The following is a 22,317-nucleotide window of genomic DNA, read 5'->3' on the forward strand; positions in this document are numbered from 1 at the left end:
AATTCATCCATGAACCGGAGTGGGGCTCTTGTTCTTTGGGGAGGCAGTTCTTACTGATTTATTCTACTTCCCATGTAGTCAGCCTGTTTTCTTTTGGGACCACTATGTTTTCCTTAAAAATTACCCATTTTATCAAAGTTTTTGGATGTATATGCATGGATGAGTCATAGTATTCTTAAGTTTCTCTTAACTTTTTATCTTATTTTGCATTCTCTATGTTGATTTCTTTGTTCTTTCTTACAGGAACGGGAAATATAGTGGTCATTATGGTTAGCTACTCGAAAGGAAAAGAAATTTTGGATCTGGTACAAAAAGAAATTCAAGTCAAAATGACCATAGGGGTTGGGACCCGCCATGTCCAGGAGTTCATCAGTGGCCAGTCAGTGGTGTTTGTGGCCATCGCCTTCATCACCATGATGATCATCTCATTAGCGTGGCTGATATTTTACTATATACAGCGTTTCCTTTATACTGGCTCACAGTTTGGAAGCCAGGTAATTATGGATGATTCTTTTTAATTTTGCTTTTTAAAAGATAGTTTGTAGATATTTTCCATATGTATTGTTTGAAGTTGTATTGGACCCTATGCTTAATTTCATTTTCACTCATAATAGTTAGGTATTAATATGATGGTTTTTCTGCAAATAACTTTTAAATTAAAACATATTAAATTTCCTGTTCTGTGGGGAATCAGATATCTTTAAATGCAGGTCACTTTTTGCATGTTTTGCGAACATAATGGAATGACAAAGGGGCGTGAGGTAGAGGGGACCTGGTTCTGTTTAACAGGAGAACTCTGGGCCCTGTGCTGAGGAAGAGCAGAAGGGCTTCCCTGTCTTCTGTGGAGCAGCTGCAGAGCCAGAGCTCCAACACTGACTTTCACACTCTGGCCTCTGGTCTCTGTCGTCCGGAAAAGTCGCCCTTCCTGACCTGTAGGCATTAGAGGGTCATTTCTAAGTCATCTTCTACCTGTTGGCTAGGAAGCCCCTTTCCTATTAGGGAAGTTAATAGTTGGTAGCCCCATCCTTAGCTTACTACTTTATTGCCAATATTTAAACACTAGAGGCCCGACGCACGAAAATTCGTGCAAGAGTAGGCCTTCCTTCCCCCGGCTGCCAGCATTGGCTTCCCTCTGGCACCCGGACCCGGGCTGGCTTCTCTTGAGCCACTGGCAGGCACCCAGGACCCGGTCTGGCTTCCCTTGGGCCGCCCGCAGGCACCCAGGACCTGGGCTGGCTTCCCTCCGGCCATGGCTTCATCAGGAAGGACATCCAGAATGACGTCTAGCATGTTACCCTTTTATTATTATAGATAAGAATTGGAATTGGGTTCTTGTTAGGCATGGAATTGAAAATAGTACCCCTCCCCCCCATTGCAGTTTACATTCAGTATTGTTTTGTACAGCTTAGACAAACATATACTTTACAAAGTGGACCCCCCTGTATTTCCAGCACCCACCTGGCACCATTCATAGCTATCTATATATATAAAAGGCTAATATGCTAAGTGTCTGTCGACCAGTAGCTATGATGTGCACTGACCACCCGGGGCAGATGCTCAACGCAGGAGCTGCCGAGCTGCAGTGACTTGGCAGCAGCGGTTCTCAGGTGATGCACCCCGAAACCAGAGAGGAGGGAGCCCGATTCCTTGGGGTGCCACGTGATTCCACCTTCGGCTGTGTGTTATGTTGTTGTTGGGGCACTGTCGGCCCGAATCTGGTTAACTGCACACTTGCATTTGTGTTTCACACCCTGTATGACAGCAATTTTGTAGAGTGTCCTCGCGCACTCCGGGATCCCTCGGGGGATGTTGGAGAGCCGGTTTCGGCCTGATCCCCGCAGGCCAGACCGAGGGACCCCACTCACTCCGCAGAGGCCCTTAGAGCCACGGGACCACCCCAGGTGCGGCCAGCCGGGGAGAGGCCATGGGATGTTGGCTCCAGGGCGTGTCTGGCCCAGTCCCGCCCCACTGGCTACCTTCTAATTAATTTCCTTTCAATGTTCACGAACCTGTGCACCAGGTCACTCATTAACTATATTTCCTGTGCTACACTTTGCATCCCAATGACTAGTCTGTAACTACCAGTCTGTACTTCTCAATCCTGTCACCTTTTTCACCCAGTCCCCCAATTCCCCTTCCATCCGGCAGCCATCGGTCTGTTCTCTGTAACTGTGAGTCTGTTTCTGTATTGTTTGTTTGCTTGTATTGTTCTTTAGATTCCACATATAAGAAAATCATATGGTATTTGTCTTTCTGTGACTGACTCATAATGTGACAGCATAGCTGGATCTGGAGGGTATTATGCTAAGTGAAAATAAGTATTTTGATCAAATAGTTCAAGTTATATGTGCTTATTCTGTACATTTAGACAAATGGTAATTTTAAAGTTATTTCATTATAGTCATTTAACTTTGCTTTGTAAATGAATTTCTTCTGTAAGCTTCCTAACATTTTATGAATTTTTTAAAATAATGATTTTACACAAATTTTCAATAATAATAACAATTTTTTTTTCTACCTAAGAGCCATAGAAAAGAAACCAAGAAAGTTATTGGCCAACTTCCGCTTCATACTATAAAGCATGGAGAAAAGGTAATATTTTTGTGGTTTGTGTTTTCTGTTTTGTTTTTGGTTTAGACTAGACTATACGACTGTCTGTGTGTCTAAGTAAGCCTTTCCAGTCTGCTATATTCACAGTGTAGAACACATGAAGTTTTAACTAGTTGAGTGAATACTAACTCATTTTATATGTGTTCATTTTAGAGCAAGGTTGTCAGAAATAATTCGGTTGCATATGTGATGAGCTTTTCAGACCTACGGTAGCCACTAGCCATACACAGGTACTTGAATTTAAATGAATTAAATTAAACCTAAAATTCAGTTCTTTCACCACACTAGCTACATTCCAATGCTCCAATTAGCCACAGTGGCTGATAGCTACTACCCTGGACAGTGTTAGTATGTCCATCATCGCAAAGCCTCTCCCTGGTGGTCAGTCTTAGGTGACGCTAAAGAAGATAGAGAAGCTAAAGTCTCTACCACAGACCCTTGGAAATTTAAATTCATCTTTTTTGAATCTGAGACTGTTTATTCTCTCAAATTCCTTGGATATGTGAAGGAGGGGAGAAAAGATATTTTTAAAAGTACTCTTTTAGCCCTGACCACTTTGGCTCGGTGGATGGAGCGTCGGCCTGCGGACTGAAGGGTCCCGGGTTCGATTCCGGTCAAGGGCATGTGCCTTGGTTGCGGGCACTTCCCCAGTAGGGAGTGTTCAGGAGGCAACTGATCGATGTTTCTCTCTCATCGATGTTTCTAACTATCCCTCTCCCTTCCTCTCTGTAAAAAATCAATAAAATATATATATTTTTTAAAAAAGTACTCTTTTACAAAAGGAACATTTTTATATGGCCAACTCAGGACAAAATCATACTAGAGTTGAACCATTTTTAGAATAGGACAGATCCTGGATCTAGAACCTGAAATTTTGGAGGGTAGATTCCTTAAAAGGAAAACATTTGCTAACATAGCAGTGTTCATTCTTTTAATAGTCCATTTTTTGTGCCATGAAATGTTGATAACTATGTTGACAGCTGTAGGTTTGTTCAGTTTTGATCTCTGTTTTATCTCACTAAGTTGAGACTTAATCTATTTCACCCTCTAGTCTCTCCTTAAAAAACAAACTGTACTTGTATTTATTTCTTCCTTGGACCTACTTAAAGAATCAAAACAGAAATAACACATTAAATTACAGACCTTTGGTCTGAAAACTTTGGAATCTGATATTAGTGGTTTATGTGATGTCTTTCATATTAAGATACTAGAGGCCCGGTGCACAAAATTCGTGCACTCGGAGGGGGTCCCTCAGTCCAGCCTGAACCCTCTCGCAGTCTGGGAGCCCTTGGAAGATGTCCGACTGACGGCTTAGGTGGGAGTGGGCTTAAGCCACCAATCAGACATCCTTAGCACTGCCGCGATGTGGGAGAGGCTCCTGCCACCGCTGCTGTGCTCGCCAGCCGTGAGCCTGGCTCTGCTGAGCGGCGCGCCCCCTATGTGAGTGCACTGACCACCAGGGGGCAGCTCCTGCATCAGTGCATGCCATAAGGACTGGTCAACCGGTCGACTGTCTGCCCCCCTGGTGGTCAGTTTACGTCATAGCGAGTGGTTGAGTGGCCTTAGCATATCATTAGCATATTATGCTTTGATTGGTTGAATGGATGACTAGACACTTAGCATATTAGGCTTTTATTATATAGGACTCCTGGAATTGTATTGTTCACTGCCATCCCTTCCCTAAAGCCTTCACATTGGCGTAGCAGTTGAGTTTTAATAGTTTGTGCAAGGTGCCTTACAGATGTACTGAACAGAAAAAGTTAAAAAAACATTTCCCATCTTAAAGGTTAAGGTTGGCCTCCGATTTATAAAGCAAGGTCCTTGGAGAGAAAGTCTCCAGTGGTGAAGGCCTGTGACAGCTGCACCCTTGGTGCAGCCAGTGACCTGACAGGCACAAGGTCTCGCGTGCCTCTCGCACTAGGTCTTCCACTCTCCGTGGTGGGAATTCTCACCGTTAAGTGAGAAGACAGATTTATATGTATATTTTACTGAGTTGAGTCTTTGAGCACATAAGTAAATTGATAGTGTCCTGTTTCTATGCAGAACATTTTGGAAAATATACTTCCATGGACTGGTTTTTGAAAGTTGTCAAAATAGTGGTTTAAAAAAGAGGATTCATAAGTGGCCCATCATGAATTTTTTGACAATTTTATGTTTTAAACTTGTATGCAAAAATGTTGTTTAAATACACACACACACACTCTATGTAATAAAAGGCTAATATGCAAATTATCCCCTTCGGGAGTTTGACTGCTTCCTATGACATGCACTGACCACCAGGGGGCAGCGCAGAACAAAGGAAGGTCCTGGCTGGCAGCTGGGGGAAGAAAGCCCTGATCACCAGCCAGACCTAGGGACCCTACTGGTGCACAAATTCGTGTACCGGGCCTCTAGTATCTAATATATAAAAAGCCTGTGTTTGCAACAACCAAAACGACCAAACGAACGGTCACCAGGAAGTGCATGGAGCACCTCTCAGTCCCTCCCCCATGGCCCACAGGCTCCTATCACAGCAAGGCTGGCGGCTGGTGGGCAGCGAGGCAGGTGCAACAAGGTCATTACACCTCCACCCTGTAGAGAGAGGCAGGGCCTGCTCCGCAGCTGCCCCAGAGGCTGCAGATCAGGCCCGGAGACAGGCCCAGAGAGAGAGACAGCTGTCAGCGGGCCATTCTGGATTTCCCAGAGGAGCCAATGGCTGCCTAGGAGGAGGAGCTTTTGATGCTGACTGGCATAGAAACTGACCAATCAGAATCTAATCTCGGTGAACTGCGAAGGCAGAACCTAAGGTGAGGGCTGAAGAGGGGTTTTAAGGGCAACAGCTGTTTGGTGTAAGGTGTAAGAAAGCGGTTCAATTTTTTAATAACCGGTTTGTCAGTATTGTGCATATGGCTGGCTATCAGTCCAGATATAGGGGTTATATATTTTTGTCTGCCAAAAGCATCTCCTCCTGCTGAAAAAGGCTCCCCTCCCCCCCCATTTAAGCAATCCTAGCCTATATAATCTATACCAATAAAAGAGTAATATGCTAATTAGACTGGATCACCCAGCCATCTTCCAGACGTCTGACTTCCTTCTGGACAAAGCCATGGTAGTGGGGGCCAAGGCAGAGGCAGTTAGGGGCGAGAACCCGCTGACAGGGGGTTAGGGATGAGATCAGGCCACAGGGGTGGGCAGTTGGGGGCAACCAGGCTGGCAGGGGAGGGCCGTTGGGAGCAACCAGGCCTGCAGGGGAGGGCCATTGGGGGCGAGGCAGAGAGGCAGGTGAGTGGTTAGGAGCCAGTGGTCCTGGAATGCGAGAGGAATGTCTGTGCAGGGATCAGGCCTAAACTGGCAGTCGGACATCCCCCGAGGGGTCCCAGATTGGAGAGGGTGCAGGCCGGGCTGAGGGACAACCCCCCACCCCCGTGCATGAATTTCGTGCACCAGGCGTCTAATATATATATATATATATATACACATACACACACACACACACACCTACATACATACATACACATACATACATACATACATACATATATATATATATTAGACGGCAAAGAGAGAGGGCGGGGGGGGGGACGACACTAGTTTGTTGTTCCACTTATTTATTCATTCATTGGTTGCTTCTTGTATGTGCCTGACCCCTGACTGGGGATTGAACCCACAACTTGGCGTATTGGGACAACACTCTAACCAACTGAGCTACCTAGCCAGGGTCTTCTTAAATCTACATCTTGTTCAGTTCCGGAGGCTAGTGTCTGTTTTCTAACTTTTCTTGCGGACTCATTCACAGTAATGTATAAGTTTTTAAATCATTAGGGACTTTAAAAATGATTTCATCACTCTTGCATGGCATATGATAAATAGTAGGTGATATTTACTTTAGTTGTAACATACAATTTTAAGTGTTGCTATAAAGTTCATTTTAATACAATCTTTGATAACTATCTACATATAAAATCAGTTTTTACTGCTTATTTGTTAACAACTGATACACATGGTGAAATATATTTTAAAATAATTACGGTCTAACCCAGCCGTGGGCAAACTACAGCCCGCGGGCCAGATCCAGCCCGTTTGAAATGAATAAAACTAAAAAAAAAAAAAAAGACCGTACCCTTTTATGTAATGATGTTTACTTTGAATTCATATTAGTTCACACAAACACTCCATCCATGCTTTTGTTCCGGCCCTCTGGTCCAGTTTAAGAACCCATTGTGGCCCTCGAGTCAAAAAGTTTGCCCACCCCTGGACCAAATTCCATACAATTAACTTGCCAAAGTTGGAGCTACCTGACTGACTGGTGATTCCTGCATCCTCATCCCAAAGGCTTGGGAATAAGCATCTCCTTGGTCTTTCTGGGTCAGAGGGTCATCCGGCCCCACCTGCTTTGGTTGATGGGATGAGGCAGGTGGGTGGACCCAAGGGACCCAGGAGCGTGTCTGGTGGAAGGCGGACCCGCGGATCCTCAGAAGTGGGGACGTTGTCATTCGCCGCTGCCCCCCTGCAGTTTTTGTTTCTTTTTACCTTGGTTACTGTGGTAGGTGAGAAAATGGGGACAGTGCAGTTTGTAGTTCTTTCCTCGCTGGTGAGGCCTGTCCAGAGGCAGCCGTTTGCCTTTCCTCTTTCGCAGGTTGTGGCTGTGCTTCAGCAAACTCTCATGAACCTGCTCTCGTTTGTCTTTCTAGTGATTCCAGAAAACAAGCAGCCTGCTGGATATTCTTTCTCTATAGATGTCCCTAAGATAATTAATTTTATCATAATAGAGCAGATATTTGCATTTCTAAAGCCCTTAAAACATGAACACTTTAAAAAATGAAAACCATGAACACTGGCCTTGCATATAAACGCTATTCGTGTCTGATTGGACAGACAGTGACTCTATCTTTTCAGCCAAGTTCTGTGAGTGTGCTCCTGACAGTGGCACCAGTAAATGCCAGTAGGAACGGCATGTTTGGTTTCAGGCCGCACCCAAGGAACTGAACTGGAACTCGGCACGCTACCCAGGGTGCAGGGCGCTGCCCCAGGACGGGCTGCTGGGCCCGGCTAGTGAGTCCTCTTCTTTTCACAGGGAATCGACGTTGATGCTGAGAGTTGTGCCGTGTGCATTGAGAATTTCAAGGTGAAGGATGTGATCCGAATCCTGCCGTGCAAGTATGTTGTTTTACTTCCTGATTCGGGACTTAACTGACCCGTGGCTTCCGGGTCCCACAGGAGTCTCCTGTCTCTAGGATGTGAGCACCTAGCTGTCACGATGCCTCGTGACCGCCGCCTCCTCTAGAAAAGATGGCTCCCTGTATCCTGTAGCATTGAAATGCTTGCTCAGGAGTCTGGGGGAGACCTGGGAGACCCCGCTGTGGCTTTGTCATGGATTGGCTCTTTCAGGGGTGCTGTGGAAGGAGAGGGAGCTGCAGCCTGACAGGCGAGGCCCTGGCCCCGTGCTGGGATGGGGTGGCAGGAGGAGGGGAGGGCAGTGCCCTGCTGTTGCCTGCACCCTGGGCCTGGGCTCTTTGGGGGTGGCATGGGTAAATGTCCCCCCTTACTCCAGGTACATTAGGGGCTGGATTTTTTTTAGCAACAGGAAGTTATGTTTCCTTTTTAATAATGGGATATTTGATACCTATTTTAAAAAATTGCTTTGTTAGCAAAAGGGTGTGCAAAATTTATATGTTTAAGTGTGACTAGTTTTAATTATACTTCACAGCAATTAGAAGCAAGTCAGGAGTTCATACAGGTGGGGCCAAAGTAGGCTTACAGTGTGAGTACAAGAAACAGAGTTTATTCTTGTTATTATTTATTAATTATTGAAGCATTTCCCATGACAAACAACTGTAACCTATCATACTTTTGCCCCACCCTGTACATAATGACATGCTTTATGTTTGCAAAGTATTTTAATATATATACAAGTATTTTATAGTAGATTAAGTTCTCAGTAATTGTAGAGGAAATGAATAAATACCAGAATAACAAAATAAAAGTTTCCTGAATAAAGATGTATAACTTTAATCCATAGGCATTTGTAGGGGTTTGGTGCGATGGGTACTTAATGAATTGGAGTCAGTATAATATGTTGCCCATGTCCTCTAGAAAATTTAAAATAATTTTTAAATATATTTTTAAATATATTGACTTCAGAGAGAAAGGGAGAGGGGGAGAGAGAGAGAAACATCAATGATGAGACAGAGTCATTGATTGGCTGCCTCCTGCACACCCCCTACAGGAGACATGTGTCCTCAATCGGAATCGGACACGGGACCCTTCAGTCCGCAGGCGGGGCTCTACCCACTGAGCCACACTGGCTAGGGCTAGAAAGTTACTAAAACAGAAAAGTATTTTAACTCTAGGCTGGTTTAGGACAGGTCTTCACAGAGAAGCAAGCTAAGGCTGATTTCCTGTTTGTGTAGCGGCAGATATATCCTGACAGTGGAGCTGGAGTTTTTACCTGACCCCCACAAGCAAACATGTGACGTGCACACATTTCCTGGTCTCTTTACTGAGATTCTTGGGGGTTTTGACTTTTTCCTCCATTTTCTCTGGTGCCTTATTTAGTGAATTTTCCAATGTGGCCAATGTGTTTCTTTTAAGTTTTTGTAAAAATAATTCCTTTGGGTGAGTCAGTTTCAGATTGAAGGTGGAAAGGTCAAAAGCGAGGCTGGACTAGATGATGTGGAAGTGCGGTGGTTCTAACCGCACCAGCAGGCTGTGCGGTGCACAGCTCCTGTCTCGGTGCCCAGCACTGCTGCAGGCGCACTCCGCGCGCTCCTCGGGGAGCCGTGGTGCAGGGGCCGAGGTTCGGAACAGGGGCCCAGGCGCAGCGCCAGGCCACAGCGCTGATGTTCGAGCCCAGCCTGCCTGACCCAGCGCTGCCCTTAACCCTCACCTTCGCCGCATGAGCGCCAACCACGACAAATCAGTGAAAGAAAAGCATGCGCATGCGATTTATTTTATTCTGAAAGTGACGTGTTTGTTACAGAAAGTGTTTGTTAAGCCTGCAACCCAAAGACGATTTGCTAATATTTTGCTGTATTTCCATGCGAGTCATTTTATAGACAGATAGAAGATGCTGTCAGTTTGCTGTTGGTTTACTTATGCCACGTGTGTTTCCAAAGCGCTTCAGAAACACACAAATGCAACCCAGCTTAATGTGAACGTAACTGACATTTTTTGTAGCGTAAACGGGGAGTTTCTCTGTAAGACTCTGTTTAACATGGAAAATAGACTAGGTAAGAACTTACTGAATAGACTAGAGTTGATTGCATTTTTTAAAAATATTTTTTTATTGATCTCAGAGAGGAAGGGAGAGGGAGGGAGAAACATCAATGATGAGAGAGAGTCATGGATCGGCTGCATCCTGCACGCCCCTTCCTGGGGATCGAGCCCACAACCCAGGCATGTGCCCTGACCGGGAATTGAACCTTGACCTCCTGGTTCGTAGGTTGACGCTCAACCACTGAGCCACGCTGGCTGGATGGGATGTTATTTAATTGTAATGAGAAGATAAGTTGTTAGAATGTGTTGTTTCCTAGATAAGATGTAAACGTTGCTTGTAAAACATTAACACAACTTACTTTTTCAGGCATATTTTTCATAGAACGTGCATTGACCCCTGGCTTTTGGATCACCACACGTGTCCAATGTGTAAGCTCGATGTCATCAAAGCCCTGGGATACTGGGTTTGTTGCCTTTTGTTTCTATTCAATCACTGCCCCGTGCTTCCTGAGGGATGTGATGTCATTACTGACCAGAGGCCAGAGGGACGGACTGCAGACTCCTTCTCTGAAGAAATTTTCCTCTTCATTAAAAATGAATTCTTAAGATACTCCAGAAAAAAGGGAATGACCTAAATTTGTGGCTGTAGTAGAAAACGCTGTTTCCTCAGAGAGTCAGGGGTTGCTTAAAGCGGTGTGTTTTGGGATAGTGCAGTGCGGAGTGCAGTGCTGGCCAATCTCATACAAGCAAGGACCATGAAAGGCTGGCAGTGGGAGGAGCCTCAGGCGTCCTGTGGCTTCAGGTGCACATCCTGCAGGTGACGCCAAAGCCCGCACTTCCTGACCACAGTTCTCCTGAGTCCGGGTCAGAGTCAGGTCCCGTCAGGGAGTGGGCTCTGCCTTGAGTTTGCTCCCTCAGCCTGGTCCCTAGAGGGCCGTGGGACCTTCCTCCGAAGCAGGCGTTGGGCGTGGTGAGAGGGCAGTCAGGTACCAGCTGTGGCGGATGCACGCGCACTGGTCAGGGCCTCGCGGCCTCGGGTAAGTACTGCAGGAGCTCTGTTTTGCTCATTAGAAACTCAAATTTAGGAGACGCTCAATAGCTCACCAAGGACACAGCTAGTTAACGGGGAGTCCGCTTTCAGAAGCAAGTTTCCTCCATTCCAGGGCCCAAGCTCTCAACTGCTGTCCTACCCAAAAGGGGGCAAATAGAGGGAAGAAAACAGGTTTTTCTAGCTTGTCCTGTTTTTTATTGTTTTTAGAGTCTTTATATAATCAAATCAATGTTTCCAAATATTCTTGATTTGACAGTCATTAGTTTTGAAATAAAGATCTTTGAAAGAAGTAATATAAATATAAAATACATATTTTTTCTTCTTGCTAAACATATTTTTAGAGTTGGGTTTTTTTGCCAACTTTTTATTTTTCAAGTAACATAAACAAAAATCTAATGCCTATTATTTAAAGTAATTTCATAAGATAAAAAGATATTTTAACTTCCAAAATGCAAAATAAACAAACAAGATACTCCTGACAGAGACAGCCTCTCCACTGATCACAGAATTTTAGGAGGAACTCACATTGCTGATGGGGTGATTCTCGTCCAGCTGCATAAAGAGACGCCGCTCACGGGCACACAGTGTGTGCGCGACCAGGACGCTGCTCTGCCGCGTGTGAAGATGCGTAGAGGCAGGCAGTCTGTGTTTGGTGTGGAGAACCCGTGTCAGTTACTTACCCAGGTTCTGGTACGTTGCTGCCTCCTCAGCGGGGTATTATCTGAGGCTGCGGACACGGCTGATGAGCACGCAGCACTTGCACTCACACTGCGCGAGAGAAGGAAGAGTGCATTCTCAGGGAACGGGCTTCTTGGAAGTCACATGCTTCCCTGGCACAGTATTGGCTAGAGTTTGTTCATACCGTCATATCCATCCATCAGAGAGAATAAGAATTTTTGGAGTTTCTCGTAGCATTTATTGTACAGTTAGGAACTACAGAGAGGTGTTTTGTTTTAAATAATCATTTATGCTCCTTAACGCCATAATGGCCCTTAAGGCTGCAGGCCTGCTCAGCGTGTTCTCTCATCTTGTAGCTTCGTGTCTGCTGAAGACGGTTGAGAGACCACTCCTGCAGAGCCCCCATAATTTTCTGTGAGTCACATCTCAAGTGCGAGTCTGGACGGCCCTCAGCGAGGCGCGCAGAGGGGTCAGCACCAAGGACAGCTTCCGGGGAACTAAATCTCCTTTGCTTGGAAATTTGGAAAATGTGTTCTCTAGAATTTCTCACATTCATTTATTCATAGTTTTAAATGACGATGCCTCTGTTCAGCATGTCGTGCCCTGCTCTCCTAGTGAACTTGCTCATCCCCTCTGTGCTCCGGCGAGAGGCTGCACTGCCTGGGACAGCGGGGACCCGGGGGGTCCGGCAGAGGCCCCTCCCCCCCTTCCTCCGATGCACTCTGAAGCTCCTTTCAAGTAACTTGTTTCATGAGTCAGTGATTTTTGACCCGCTTTGCATTTCTAAAAATTGGTAGAAAAGGGGTTTCACTGACAATTAGTATTGAGACTTTAATCCTCACGCGTTTTGGTTCTGGAAATGTAATTCATATATTAAAAGTCAAGATTCTTCATGTTGCATAAGGTTGGGTTGCTTTCTTAGAATGTTAGTGTCAGAAAGCTAGACTGTATCCCCAGGAAGCGTCCTTTCTTTTTGAAGAACTGAAGCCTGTAGTAACTTTAAATCAAGCCTGTTGCTAACTTGTCTTGCCTTTAACTTTTTAAATCTTTTGACAAGTACGCCACTTCCTGGAGGTCATTGCCCACCCAGTGTTGGGTAGTCGCGACACGCTCTCATGTAGCAGCTGTAACTCGTGTAACTAGTTGTTTCCGAGGAAGTGTCCGCACAGGGAGCAGCCACTGTCCCTCACGCAGGTCACGGGTGGTCTTGGGGTTAGCAGCCGGCACCGCTGTTCTCATTGACTCGGCAAGCGTGTATCAGAGGGGTGCGGGTTAGGGGCTGGGCCTGACCTGGGTCCTGGGGGGATAGGGATGAATAAGACACAGCCCTTCACTCTGTGTGGGCTGGTGGGGCGAGGGCATCACCCAGACCCAGCAGGACAAAGAGGTCCCAGGGCAACGGGAGGGGGGGACCACTGCCAAGCGCAGGGGGAGGGACGGGGAGCAGTTTCTCTGAGGGGCACCGGGCTGGGTGTTAAAGGGCTTGTCGGGCCGATGAGTATATTGCAGGCTGTGAACATGAGGGGTTTGAGACTGGCAGGTATTCAGAGAGATGCCTGGAAAAATGATAAGGATGGGCTGCGCGGGTCTGGCCAGGAAGGCAGGCAGCAGGGTTTGGCGTGAGGTCTCAGAGTCACATTCTGAGGTTTTCACTACTGAGAGCAGCTGTGTGCCACGCAGTGCTCGGGAGGTGGGTTCGAGAACACGGGTGGAGCTGCAGGCCAGCAGGCCCTGGGCCCTGAGAGCCCAGGCGGAGTAGGGGCAGGGAGCGCAGGGTTGTCAGCACGGGTGGCAGTCTCAGCCAAGGCTCACAAACCCGCCGCCACCCTCACGTCAGAGCCACTTACCCGCCGTTCTTCCAGTCACAGCTCAGCTTGGGCTCTGGCATCAGTCAGACAGGTTTCTGGATAGCCCCCAGGTGTGAGACTTCAGTGTAATAGCCGTTCTAGAGTCTTGGCCCTCATTTTTGTTATTTTATTGTCTTTAAAACAGCAAATGGGAGGAGGGAGAGTTGGCAAATGGACAGCTGATGTTTTTAAGTGAACCCTGTCCAGTGCTCTGTGAACAACTGCAGGTAGGGACGTGGCGGGAGCGGGCCAGGCCAGGAGTGGCCGCAGCAGGCAGCGGCCAGCCCCCATCATCTGTTCCAGAAGGCAGAAAAGTGTGTGTAACAAAGCTTCACTTCCTAGTCCACAAATAGTAAAAAAGGTGGCGTTGCTTGTATCAGGCGAAATGGTGGTTAGAATAAAAATGGCCAGATCTTGGGAAGCTGCTTTTTGAGAAGTAATTCACTGATGATGCTAAATAAAGTAGATATCGTGTGCTTTTTGCTATATTCTGTGTATAAGTAAACATTTATGAACAAAATATGATAAATGTGTGAATTATGAACAAAAGATGATAAATAAGCTTTGATCGTTTGACTTAGAAAAGACATTTCCTTTTGTTCTAACTCTCAAGGGAGAGCTTGAGGATGCCCAGGAGGAGCCCGCTGCTGAGGCAGCCCCTGGAGGTGCTGTGGCTGCAAGTGTGAGTGTTACTGTTCGCCACGAAGACAGAAGTGTCGGGAGCCCCTCCCCGTCGCCCTCCACCAGTGACCCCGTGTCGCAGTGCAGCAGGCATCTTAAAGAAGACGCAGGGGAAAGCACAGCCTTACTTGGTGAGTAGCTTGCAGATTATAAAACAAGCTGATGCCCTAGCTCAGGGGTGGGCAAACTTTTTGACTCGAGGGCCACAATGGGTTCTTAAACTGGACCGGAGGGCCAGAACAAAAGCATGATGGAGTGTTTGTGTGAACTAATATAAATTCAAAGTAAACATCATTACATAAAAGGGTACGGCCTTTTTTTTTTTTTTTAGTTTTATTCATTTCAAACGGGCCGGATTCGGCCCGCGGGCCGTAGTTTGCCCACGGCTGCCCTAGCCGGTTTGGCTCAGTGGATAGAGCGTCGGCCTGCGGACTGAAGGGTCCCAGGTTCGATTCCAGTCAAGGGCATGTACCTGGGTTGTGGGCACATCCCCAGTAGGGGGTGTGCTGGAGGCAGCTGATGGATGTTTCTTACTCTCTATCCCTCTCCCTTCCTCTCTGTAAAAAATAAAATATTAAAACAAGCTGACATTAGGCACTGAAAATGGAAGAAATACATAAAATGCAGAAAAACTAAAGGAAAAATGAAAACCATCATCGCACACCTGGAAATACTATTTTAACATTTTGATAAATATATTTCCAAAGGTTTTTTTTGTGTTTAATGATGGGGAGAATGTCATTTATGTGCTGCTAGGTAACCTGTTTTTTCTCTTAGTGTCTGAATCTGTTTCTGTATCAGTAGATACATAATTTTGTACAGCTGCATAGTCTTACATTTTGGATTTACTCAAGTAATTTCTTCAAGCCGCACCCTGTGTGGCTTTTGTCAGTACGTAACAGCTTCATACCACTTGTCTAATTTGTTTTCTGTCATTCTGATTGATAAAATAGAGTGAATTGCATTTTTAAAAAGATTTTTTTTATTGATTTTTAGAGAGAGAGGAAGGGAGGGGAAGAGAGAGAAACATCAACGTGAGAGCAAGATATTGATTGGCTGCCTCCTGCACAACCAACCTTTCAGTGCATGGGACCACACCGAGCCGGCTGAGTCACCCCGTCCAGGGCAGAATTGCGTTTTTTTGTTGTTTTTTAATATATTTTATTGATTTTTTTACAGAGAGGAAGGGAGAGAGATAGAGAGTTAGAAACATCGATGAGAAAGAAACATCGATCAGCTGCCTCTTGCACATCTCCCACTGGGGATGTGCCCACAACCCAGGTACATGCCCTTGGCCGGAATCGAACCTGGGACCCTTCAGTCCGCAGTCCGACGCTCTATCCACTGAGCCAAACCGGTTTCGGCGGAATTGCGTTTTTTATTATTCATGAGATTACCTTCTTTTCGTATTTGTCAGTCATTTTTTTTTATGAGTTGTCCCTTTCATTCTTAGCTTATTTTTCTATAGAGAAACTAATCTTTCATACTGATTCTAAGCACTTTGGTCTTTGTCATATGTATTATATATCACCCCCTCCCCCAATTTCTGTATACTTTGACTTTCTGAGGTATTTTTCTTAGATACAAAATTTAAAATTATATCTAATATTTGTGGTTTTGTATTTTACATTTAAATCTTTATTCCACATAATTTAAGGGGAGATTGAGCTAACATTTTCCCCCAAATGTTTAACCAATTATCCTAATATTGTTTAGTGAATAACAATTATTTATGAACAACATGTTTTGATATTTGCAAAGCAATGCAAATTCCTTCATCTTTCTTCTTCTTCTTCTTCTTTTTTTTTTTAAAAATTTCTGGCCTTTTCTGCATTTTTTTAAGGTTAATGTTGACTCTGATAACTGTTTCCTTCCTATTGGGGCCCTGCTGGCAGGACTGTGAGCCCTGGCACTGATCTCATGGAGGGTAACGACCTGGTGAAGTTAATCTTCCTTCTGTTACTTGCCTCCTGAATTGGACCTAAGTGACTATTTCTTTTTCTCATTTTTAGTATTATACACTTTCTTTATCTTCAAAGTATAAATATGTACACAAAATGTAAGTAAATACAAGGAATTCGCTAAATGCCACCATTAACAATTACTGTGTAAATAAAACTTGTAAGCAGAGTAAGTGCTTGAAGTAAGTGTCCATTGCTTTGAGGACATCTGCTTTATTGAACCACATTTGGAGAGAAAAAGGCATAAACTTTTCTTGCCGGATTCCTCTTCCAAGGGGTGCACTAGCCCTTCAGCCTCTGGAGACGGGCCACACTGGCAGCTCACACACCGTAAACCCCTGCCTGCCCTTGAACCTCCCATTTGGGCATACGGGGTTACTCACGTAGTCAGGATAGGACAGTTTTTCTTTTGGTTAAAGTATATTTTCAATTTAAAAATAACTTTTCCTATAGTCCTCAAGATAATGTGTAACGTACCAGTATGCGGCGTTTCATTTGTTTGCATGTACAGTTTCTCGCTGTGTCTTTTAGCCCAGGTCTGTATTGTATTAGTTAAGTGCTGCCAGAAGGTAATAGTAACTAGCATAGTTTTCTGAAGTCTTAGAGCATAGTCCTAGTTTTTACTGATTTCATTTGCTTTGATGACCTTCATATCATGTTATTGGTTTGAGTACATTTGACTTTGCAAAGGTTCGGTAGCATTTGCAAAAGGGCATCCTGAGACTTCAGGGTAACGGGTTTCATGGTAGCTTAGGAGCTCACGCTATAGAAGTCACCGTAGAGGCCATACTGTTGGAGGGAATAATCCTAAAGTATATGATAATGGAATAATTTATCTTCATAAAGCCACATGGTTTATTTTGAGTCATTTCCTTTTTTTATTTTTTATTTTAATTTTATTTTATTTCAATCTTTAATTTCTTTATTGATTAAGGTATTATTGATTTCAGAGAGGAAGGAGGAGGGAGAGATAGAAACATCAATGATGAGAATCATTGACTAGTTGCCTCCTGCACGCCCCCTACTGGAGGTTGAGCCTGCAAGCAGGGCATGTGCCTTTGACCAGGAATTGAGCCTTGACCTCCTGGTTCATAGGTCGATGCTCAACCACTGAGCCACACCGGCCAGGCTCTTTGTTTGGAGAAGATAAAATTATTTTGTATTTCCGTGAGCATAAGTCAAACAGCAGAGATTGGTATAAAAGAGGCAAAAAATATGTAAGTTAGTGTTGGAAAATCAGATTTTAATTCCATTAACTAGCTGACACAGTTCTCAGAAAACAAAGTCTGACCTCTGAGTGAAAAGCTGATTTTTGTATTGAATTCATATTATTTTGATGCCAAAGCAGTGTCTAAAATATGAATTCACAAACGTAGTAAAATTCATTAATTAGAACTTCATTGCTTCACAGCATTTAAAAACAAAAGTTAAATAGAAGTTTTTAAAAGTTGTAGGGAAACTACTTCAGAGAGAGACAGAAGCCTAGCCCTTTAAAAATATTGTTTGCTTACTAACAGTGTAACTGCAGTAGAAGTGAGCTTCTTGGTGCTTTGAATGAATCAGGAGCATTTGTGTGGTTCTGTGCCAAGCAGTGCCTCTTACTCTTTTGATAGGCTAATGTTACAGCATCCTACCCTTCACATTGATCTTCCTTGGTTCCACTTAATGAAGTTTTACTATGTGCATTTCATTCTGTGGGTTGGGTTTATCTATATACTAGAGGCCTGATGCATGAAATTCCTGCATGGAGGGGGGTTCCCTCAGCCCAGCCTGCACCCTCTCCAATCGGGGACCCCATGGGGGATGTCCGACTGCCGGTGAGGCCTGTGGGATCGGGCCTAAACCAGCAGTCGGACATCCCTCTCACAATCTGGGACTGCTGGCTCGGGACCACTGGCTCCTAACCGCTCACCTGCCTGCCTGCCTGATCGCCCCTAACTGCCTCTGCCTGGCTGCCTGATCACTCCTAACTGCCCTCCCCTGCCGGCCTGATCTCGCCCCCAACTGCCCTCCCCTGCCAGCCAATTTGGTTCTGATTGGTCGGTTTCTATGCCAGTCAGCATCTCTGGGCCTATCTCTGGGCCTGATGGAAGAAGCGAGGCCGATCAGCAGCCCCTGCGCAGGCCTGAAGAGAAAGAGAAAGAGAGGCGCGGCTGCTGGTGAAGCCCGGAGAGAAAGAAAGAGGCAACAGTTGATCAACAGCTGCCACGGAGGCTGTGGATCAGACCCTGCCTCTCTCTCCCGGCCTGATCTGCAGACCCTTCAGCAGTCAATGCTGGGTTGCTGCGCCCGTGGAGACCCAGCACTGACTACAGTACTGACTTCGAGTGTTCTGTCAAGCCTTCAGTCAGTCGTTACGGACCCTGGGTTTTTATATATCCTATCTAATACAAGAGAAACATGGTAATTAGCGTACGACCGCTACCCTTCCCATTGGCTAATCAGGGTGATATGCAAATTAACTGCCAGCCAAGATGGCAGCCGGCAGCCAGGCAGCTGGAAGCTAACATGAGGCTTGCTTGCTTCAGTGACGGAGGAAACCAACGTTCCCCGCCTGCCGCTGCCGGCCTCTGAGCTTGTAGTTTGAAACATTGCAACAAATATAGAAGCTAAATAAAACCCCAGAAACCTGCTTTCAGTTAGACGGGATCTCAGAGCTAGAGTTGATACAGTGTCTCGATTATAGAACCCAAACAAACCAGATACCTGCTTTCAGCAGCAGAGGCCTCAGAGCTGGAGCCAGAGTTGAAGCTGGCCCAGAAGATAAAAAAAAAAAAGAAAAAAAGGAGCAGTTGGGAGCTTCCGTCACCCGCCAGCCTGAAAACAGCCCTCAGCCCCTCACCCAGACTGGCCAGGCACCCCAGTGGGGACCCCCACCCTGATCGAGGACACCCTTCAGGGCAAACCAGCTGGCCCCCACCCATGCACAAGGCCTCTACCCTATATAGTAAAAGGGTAATATGCCTCCCAGCGCCAAGATCAGCGGAGCCGCGAGGCCTCCCGGCACCGGGAACAGTGTGACAGGGGGCAGTGCCCAAACCCCCTGATTGCCCTGCGGCTCTGTGTGTAACAGGGTGCGGGGCCACAACCTCCCTATCCGCCCTGCTCTGTTTGTGACAGGGGAAGGCGCCCCAACCCCCTGATCAGCCCTGCTCTGTGCCTGATAGGGGGAGCTCCCCAACCCCCTGATCGCCCTACGGCTCTGTGTGTGACAGGGTGCGGCACCCCAACCCCCTGATCGGCCCTGCTCTGTGTGTGACAGGGTGCGGTGCCCCAACCCCCTGATCCACCCTGCTCTGTGCGTGACAGGAGGGAGCTCCCCAACCCCCTGATCGACCCTGCTCTGTGCGTGACAGGGTACGGAGCCCCAACCCCCCTGATGGGCCCTGCTCTGTGCATGACAGGGGGCAGCGCCCCAACCCCCTGATTGGCCCTGCTCTGTGCGTGACAGGGGGTGGCACCACAACCTCCCCATCAACCCTGCCTTGAGTGTGACAGGGGGCGGTGCCCCAACCCCCCAATCGGCCCTACCCTGAGCGTGACTGAGGGTGGCATCGCAACCTCCCAATCCGCCCTGCTCTGTGCATGACGGGGCGGCGCCCCAACTCCCCAATCAGCCCTGCTCTGAGCCTGACCAGGGGCTGCACTTAGGGATTGGGCCTGCCCTCTGCCACCCGGGAGCAGGCCTAAGCCAGCAGGTCGTTATCTCCGGAGGGGTCCCAGACTGCGAGAGGGCACAGGCCGGGCTGAGGGACCCCCCCTTTCTCCTCCCTCGAGTGCACAAATTTTTGTGCACCGGGCCTCTAGTTAGGATATAAAAGGCTAAGCGACCATCTGACCAGCCAGTAGGTATGACGTGCACTGACCACCAGGGGGGCAGATGCCCAGCACAGGAGCTGCTGAGCTGTGGTGACTTGGCATTGGCGGTTCTCGGGTGACACACCCCGGAACCAGAGAGGAGGGAGCCCGATTCCTTGCAGGGCTGTGAGATTCCACCTTCAGCCGTGGGTTATGTTGTTGCTGGGGCACTGTCGGCCCCAAATCTGGTTTACTGCCAAGCTGTGGTGACCGCAGACGCTCTTTGAGTAGTGGCGCTGCCCCAGGTGCAGCCAGCCAGGGAGGCACCGCGGGAGGTTGGCTCCAGGGCGTGTCAGGCCCGTCTCTCCCAGTCCTGCCCTGCTGGCCACCTTCTAATTAATTTCCTTTCAATGTGCACGAATCCGTGCACCAGGCTACTAGTCTTCTAATAAACATCTAAGAGACATCAGGAAGAAAATTGGACTTTTTAAAAAAGTTGCGTTGTAAAAGTATTTCATTTGTTGGAAAAGTAAACAGTACTTTCATGATTTTATTTAAAGTGAAAAATGACTTTTTGTACTATTGCAATTTATTTGGAAAATCACTTTGCAATAAAAATGTAAATGGTAGATATATATTCATATATAAAACTTACAACATAGGTGTAAATTTGTTCTCATTTTCATCTTCAGGCATAATATTATACACAATGGTATATTATAAAAGCAGAAAGTAAAACTTTAGCCCTAGCCAACTTGGCTCATTGGATAGAGCGTCCGCCTGCGGAGTGAAGGGTCCAGGGATTTGATTCCGGTCAAGGGCAGGTTCCTGGGTTGCAGACTCCTCCATGGCCCAGGCCCTGGTCAGGCTCATGCAGGAGGCAACCAATCAATGTGTTTCTCTCACATCGGTGTTTCATTCTGTCTTTCCCTCTCTCTTCCACTCTCTCTCAAAATCAATGGAAAAATATCCTCAGGTGAAGATTTAAAAAGAAAAGAAAGTAAAACTTTAAACTTTCCTAGTATAGGCAGTATTGATAATCAATATTGCAAGTAGATGATGTATTTTGCTTATCAGATCCCAAGCCTTTTAATTTTAGCATCTATATTCTTTTTTTTATTCAGGTGATTTTGAGAATACACTTATTACAGCTGGGACAGTGTAACAAGGAAAGAAGCAACAGGAAAGAGCCTGGGCGGGGCTGCTGTCAGCTCATTGAGAAAAGGGGGCCTTGGGGACGGTTTAGGGGGGAATCTGGAATGAGCTGTCATTGCTCAGCACTTCACTGGTTGCAGGTCTCGTGGGGTCCCTTAGAGTTTAGGAGCTGCACGCCTGTTGGGGAAGAAGAGGGAGAAGGGAAAGACAGGGCTGCTCTGTGGAGGGAGAGAGCCAGCATCCATATTCTTTTATTTTTTTTAAATATATTTCTTTATTGATTTCAGACAGGAAGGGAGAAGGAGAGATAGAAACATCAATGATGAGAGAGAATCATTGATCGGCTGCCTCCTGCACGCCCCCCACTGGGGATCAAGCCTGCAACCCAGGTATGTGCCCTTGACCGGAATCGAACCTGGGACCCTTCAATCCTCAGGCTGATGCTGTATCCACTGAGCCAAGCCAGCCAGGGCAGCATCCGTATTCTTAAGGAACTTTGAAAGTAAAGTATTTACTTGATTAAAACCTTTGTAGAATGTAAAAGGCTTCGAATACCTACCTGTGTTTAGACTTTACTTTGAGAATATAAACTGGAAAGTGTTTAAATGATAGTGTTTGTTCTAGTCTTAAATGAATACCAAGTGATTCCTAAATAAATTGTACTGTAATGAAAAAAATTTTCCTGGCCTGTTTTACATTTTTTTAAAATAAATTTTTATTGATTTCAGAGAGGAAGGGAGAGGGAGAGAGAGAGAAACATCAGAGATGAAAGAGATGCACGCCCCACAATGGGGATCAAGCTCACAATCCAGGCATGTGCCCTGAGTGGAATTGAACCCAGGACCCTTCAGTCCGCAGCCGACGCACTATCCACTGAGCAAAATCAGCTAGGGCTGCTCTACATTTTTAGATTAATCTTAAAATCATTTTGCCAAGTAAAAGTCCCATCAGAATTTTTACTGTCATTGAATTATTCTATAAATCGTTGATGCTTCTGGTTTTATTTGCCATCCTAGAAGGGGAAGTATAGTGAATCAGTTTCTCCATTTGTGCACATGTTTGGGCTCTGGGAGGCAAGAATAGAAATATTAGAGCGTAAGTGTTCAGTGGGTGCCAGAGAGGGCAGGCTGCTTTGTGGCAGAAAGGAAGACTGTTGTTGAGAGGAGGCGCAAGTGGGAGGCTGATCTGTGGGGCCATTCTAACCAGCTCTCGCCTCCTGCTGGGACGACGCCACCTTTCCAGGCAGCGCTTCCCTTGCCCAAGCCCCTGCCTCAGGAATGCCGGTGTCTGCGCCCACTGCTGCGTGTCGCTGCTGTTGCTGCCAGCAGTCTGCGGGAGGAAA

At 46.3% G+C, this 22,317-nt stretch overlaps 1 protein-coding gene across 6 annotated transcripts in view; it reads left to right on the forward strand.

Moving 5' to 3' along the window:
* The window catches only part of RNF149 (ring finger protein 149), a 42,303-nt gene that overhangs the window by 14,990 nt on the left and 4,996 nt on the right, over window positions 1-22,317 (forward strand). For 3 of the 6 annotated variants that reach the window (XM_036355464.1, XM_036355462.1, XM_036355463.1), the window contains exons 2-6: window positions 244-494; window positions 2,524-2,592; window positions 7,664-7,746; window positions 10,172-10,268; window positions 13,994-14,192. In XM_036355464.1, the coding sequence (XP_036211357.1) occupies window positions 244-494; window positions 2,524-2,592; window positions 7,664-7,746; window positions 10,172-10,268; window positions 13,994-14,192 (699 nt within the window). Of the gene's footprint in view, window positions 1-243; window positions 495-2,523; window positions 2,593-7,663; window positions 7,747-10,171; window positions 10,269-11,889; window positions 12,902-13,993; window positions 14,193-22,317 lie in introns of those variants that run through there. The other 3 variants (XM_036355466.1, XM_036355467.1, XM_036355465.1) reach the window with 3 other exon arrangements.

This window comes from Myotis myotis, unplaced genomic scaffold, assembly GCF_014108235.1.
Source record: "Myotis myotis isolate mMyoMyo1 unplaced genomic scaffold, mMyoMyo1.p scaffold_m19_p_22, whole genome shotgun sequence".
Taxonomy (NCBI): domain Eukaryota; kingdom Metazoa; phylum Chordata; class Mammalia; order Chiroptera; family Vespertilionidae; genus Myotis; species Myotis myotis.